The sequence below is a fragment of the Triticum aestivum genome, chromosome 2B (genome assembly GCF_018294505.1).
Source record: "Triticum aestivum cultivar Chinese Spring chromosome 2B, IWGSC CS RefSeq v2.1, whole genome shotgun sequence".
Classification (NCBI taxonomy): Eukaryota; Viridiplantae; Streptophyta; class Magnoliopsida; order Poales; family Poaceae; genus Triticum; species Triticum aestivum.
Window position 1 is genome coordinate 757,562,459 of NC_057798.1, and position 4,796 is coordinate 757,567,254.

Sequence of the window (4,796 nt, forward strand, 5' to 3'; positions counted from 1 at the left end):
AACTAGCTGGTTCAGCAATTTAACTTTTAACCAGGTAAGATGAACTAGAGGATTGCAAGCTGAAACAAGGCATCAAGTAGTACAACAGAGGTTCACATATATAGATAGAGCACTTCAAGTCTTTACATACCATACCAACATAATAAACTGCATCAAGAGGAAAGCTCGATTCAACCCTCATGCATCTCATCTCAGCAAATAGAATATATTGGCGATACCCTATCGCTATCAGTCCCATTGTACTTGCATTACAGTCTTAGATAGATAGATAGATAGATAGATAGATGCACACATCCGACCATACCTAGAGAACTAGTAAGATGAAACATGCACATTATATACTTACCTAATTTAGATGCGGAGCCACGCTAGCTAGTAAATTAAATTTCCATGATAATATCCTTGGGCGCTTTCATTGTGACCGGCAGGAGACTAGCAATTAGGTCCTTAAGGGCAGATGGGCAACTCCTCTTGAGATGCTGATAGCCATCACTCGCCATCATGGCCTCCAAATTGGAAGGAGAAGCAAGGAACTGTAGACAAGCTACCTTAAGCCCATGGCACCTATGCTGCTCGGCCAAGGCCAGACTTGTCGCCACCATGTTGGTATCAATGTGGCTGCATAACTTGTGCTCGCATATCAGTTTCAGCCTCTCGATGTCGTACCTGTCTGCTGCCACGAGTAGATGGCTAGCCATCACCACATCTCCTCCATGTGCTTCACCTTGCTCGCTGGCCATCTCAATCTCAAGATCAGGCAGCGAGTCGGTGTATATGAAATGGAGCAGGGACCTGAACACATGAGGTTCCATGTCACTGATTTCAATGAGGCTGTCGGTTTTCTCCTTCATGGCGCCGAGGAGCTCTGCCCTGAACACGGATGACCTGGCAGCAAGCACGAGCCTATGAGCCGAGAACTTCTCCCCGCCGACAAGAAAGGCGACGTCGGCTCCATCCATGCTCTCCAGAAGGCTGCCGAAATGCAGATGCATGTCGCTCGGAGGGACCACGACAAACTGCTCGCCGATATCCTTGAGAGTGAGATCACATCTGATGCTGAAAGAGTCCTCTATTATGTCCCCTGAGTGCTCCAAGCCTGCCTTCCTGACCATGAGGCACAGATACGAATTTCTGCTGGTGAAGGAGACAGGCGTCTCAAACATGATGTTTTCAAACATGGTGCCGTAGTAGCGGCCTGGCAGGCCATTCTTGTCAAGCACGCTGATGTTCCTGGCTTTGACGGTCACATCCTTGCCGTCGGCGGTGTCAAGAACCAGGGACATGTAACCTGCAGCAGCACCTGTTGCCAAGCGGCCGTTGGGGTAATACCTGAGCACCCAGTCGTGGCCTTGGACGGTGAACGGGGGCGAGGTGACGCACTCGCCGCACTTGAGCAGCTGCTTGGCCCTTGAGTATCCACGCACCTTGAACACGAACGACCTGTCCTCGGATTCGGCCACGATGGCTGAAGAAAGCTCGCACTGATATGCCGCCATTCTGGACCAGCTTGGCTAGGTCGCTAGGCAGTCGGGGATCGTGGGCTAGGAAGCGGATCTGAGATCAGGGGGGGAGTCCGGAAGGAGCGGATCGATGGCTAGCCGGCGGAGGCCAAGGGGGGCGGTGAGGAGCTTGCCTGGGAGGGGGATGAGAGGTGTGGAAGAGGCGGATGGGGCTCGCCGTCGTCCGGCGGTGCGGTTGGTTCTTGGTCTGCGGCGGAGTAATATACGGCACTGGCACTGGCACTGTAGCAGAGCAGGGGGGCGTGAGTGAGAGCAGAGCAGAGCAGGCAGCAGCAAAAGAAGCGGCGGCGTGAGGTAGGCGATGGTCCACGTCAAGGAACCTGTTATTGGGCTTACGTGGGAGACCAACAGCCCATGTATACTAGCAGCCCTGACTTTACTGGGTTACTATTTATACTAGTAAAATGCCCGTGCGTTACCACGGACATTTAAAATATTTTGCTAAAATTATACAAAGATGACGACGCGGATTTTTGGGACATGGTTACACGTGAGGATGATATCCAGGCATTCCACTGAAGCTTTGAGATGCATACTTAATATAGTGATTAATTGAATACGAGGTGATACACAATCATAAAGTTGCAAATACACATGTAAATGCATAGAGTGGGCCAACACACATAATTGGCAATAAATGTTGCCGAACATCAGGTGAGATGTGATAGGATATGTGTCTCTCGTCTCCACCTCTTTCCCTCTCACGCAAATGGAACCGCGAGCAGGAGCACTGTGATAGTGAGGAGAAGAGTTGGGTGTTGTCCTTGGTGCTGACAAGATGGATCCAGTGAGATATGTTACCACTGAAGAAGAAGCTCCTCTTGATGTCGACTACCACTTCCATTCATTCTTTTCCGGAGGGACTCTGCTAGCTCATCTCATGGCTGAAACTCTAAGTTCATGAGCTGCTCCATGTTGCACTCTAGTTAATCATCTCCTAAAAGAATCAGTGATATCTAAGTATTGTATATTACTGTCATGTGCATCAATGTTGAAAAAAATGTAGCAATCCAATTCATACAGGTTTTTATGCTAAACTAACTATAATGTCCATTTGAAATGTTTATCACTTAATAATATTGACCCACGTACTGTATCAACCATTAAGGAGATTGCATGCATTTTCAATGCACTGGCAGAAAAATTAATTCACCAACAACATGCACTTCACCATTTAATAGGTGGAGTTACTCACCAATAGGTTTCAACCGCCTAGTATGAATGAATCAAGCTCCATGTTCTGTTATGGGCAGCTACTCCTACTCCCACCTCTACTGTTGCCTCTTCGCATCATGCTAATCGATTCATGTCGTAGAGTAGCTGGTCCTAAGTCAAATAGTCTATTTTAATCGATGTGATTTATTTGTTTTATTTTTTGTATTTAGCACTCCAGATGCTAGTTAGCACACCGGACAACATAATCCAGGATTGGAAGAAAATGTTGTGTGTCGTTCATAGCCAGTTATAAAAAATATCTAACTGATGACATAGTCAGCAGCTAAGTCTTGATTACTACCTAGCACAAGTAGGGCAGACCTTAATGGAAATACTAATTGGATGATTAGCTGAACAAGAAGAACGGGATCCTCATGTAGAACAAACTAGTCTATCACAAGAAGAGCTGGATCCTCATGTAGAACAAACTAGTCTATCTTCCCTGTCGTGTACTATGCACAACGCCACACAGTTGCTCAATCACAAGAACAAAAGAAAATGGCTAAAGGGGAAGAGGAGGAATGAGAGGGGAGGAGCTATGAGCTGGGCCGGGGGATTTTTTTTCTTCCAAAAGGGGCTCCATATCACCATGGATGAGTTCTAGCTAGCCATGCATATGAATTAGAGCAGCAGGATGAGTGAAGCTGCGCGATGGATAAGGGATGGTCTGCATGTTCCCTTTAAGCCCGTGGTGCAGGTTGCTGTTGGAGTGTTGGTGACCTGCTACAAATAAATGAGCTGCTCTTGTCAGTCTGATGGGCACGCCTCCATTCAATGCCTGGCCTGCCATGTGGGCCATATACTGCATCTGTCAGATGCAAATCACAGCTATACCAGATGATATACAGGGAGGCGGAAATCATTATACGGCCCGCGGGTATTCAAGTTGCACGAATCACGCGGCAGAGTGCGGTGTGGATACCGACCGCGCGTGGCCGCATGTCCACTCGGGATTATTCGCAAAGATGATGCATATTAAATTTTACCTGTGGAGACAATATAACACGGGCACCATTGGATAATAATTGACCCCCACTCTCACTTGCCATTATTAAGTACAAAGGTTATGCGACTGGTTTTACACCATCGTGCAAGAACATATCATCATCGTTTTCTTGGGGGCAGTCATGATTGATTCGATGACAGTAATATATCTAGGGATACAAACAAAGTTTACCATCATGATACAAAAATGAGCCAAATTGGTATATAAAATGAGCCAAATTAGTTCAACGGAAAAAGTTTACCAGGACGAAGTAAAGACCGATAATAACATTGAAAAATTACCTTGTGCGATGACTTTTTTTTGGTTTGTTACGAGATATCACTACTTGCACATCATTATGTTGTAAAAAGTTTTGAAAACTTTCAACCCCTTCCAACGAGGTTGCCTCGGAACCTTTGTTGATGGATTATTTTTGAACATTGCCAGAATAGATCTCTATTTCTCCCATGTTCTGCAACAATAATCATATCATGCACCTTTTGTATAACATACATATAAAGAAGGATTAGTTATATGCACCTCTTCTCGTGGTGTTTCAGTTTGGTCCATCATCATTACATCAACGCTTATGTGAGATGATATTTCTAAAACATCATCTAAATCTGAGTAAATTGCTCAAGACCACCACATTTGTGGCTAGGGTACTCCAAAACCACCGCTTTTGTCAAAAATCACAAATAACCACCACTTCTGCGGCAAGTGAGTAACAAATCACACTGATTCTTGCATTAGCTCCTTCTAACAGCGAAAATGACAAGTTGGGCCCACCTGTCGGGCCGACATGGCGTGCTTGCGTGCACAGCATGATGAGTTGGACAAGGTCCCACATGTCAATGACTCGTGTTCTTTTTCTTCATTTTTGTACTTCTCAATCCATTTGTTTCGTGCGCATTTCTACAAACAGGTAATGGGCAGCGCTTGGCGCCATGGCAACCTTGGCAGGGCTTGCCGGAGCAGGCTATGGCACGGGCGAGGTTGTAGGAGGTGATGGCGGCTCACGCCGCCCGTGTCCAAGAGGCTGGCAACAAGTGCTGGCGGCTGGAGGTGTGCACGCA

General features: G+C 46.5%; 1 protein-coding gene across 1 annotated transcript; it reads right to left on the reverse strand.

The window, feature by feature from the left end:
• Positions 1-65: 65 nt before the first annotated feature.
• Positions 66-1,837, reverse strand: LOC123047186 (BTB/POZ and MATH domain-containing protein 1). The gene has a single exon (XM_044470681.1). It carries the CDS (start codon positions 1,494-1,496, stop codon positions 381-383), a length of 1,116 nt encoding a protein of 371 aa, XP_044326616.1. The 5' UTR covers positions 1,497-1,837; the 3' UTR covers positions 66-380.
• Positions 1,838-4,796: the final 2,959 nt, after the last annotated feature.

What these genes read in the sequence shown, in the direction of transcription:
- LOC123047186 (XM_044470681.1), bottom strand. Translation starts at nt 1,496, where the DNA reads ATGGCGGCATATCAGTGCGAGCTTTCTTCAGCCATCGTGGCCGAATCC.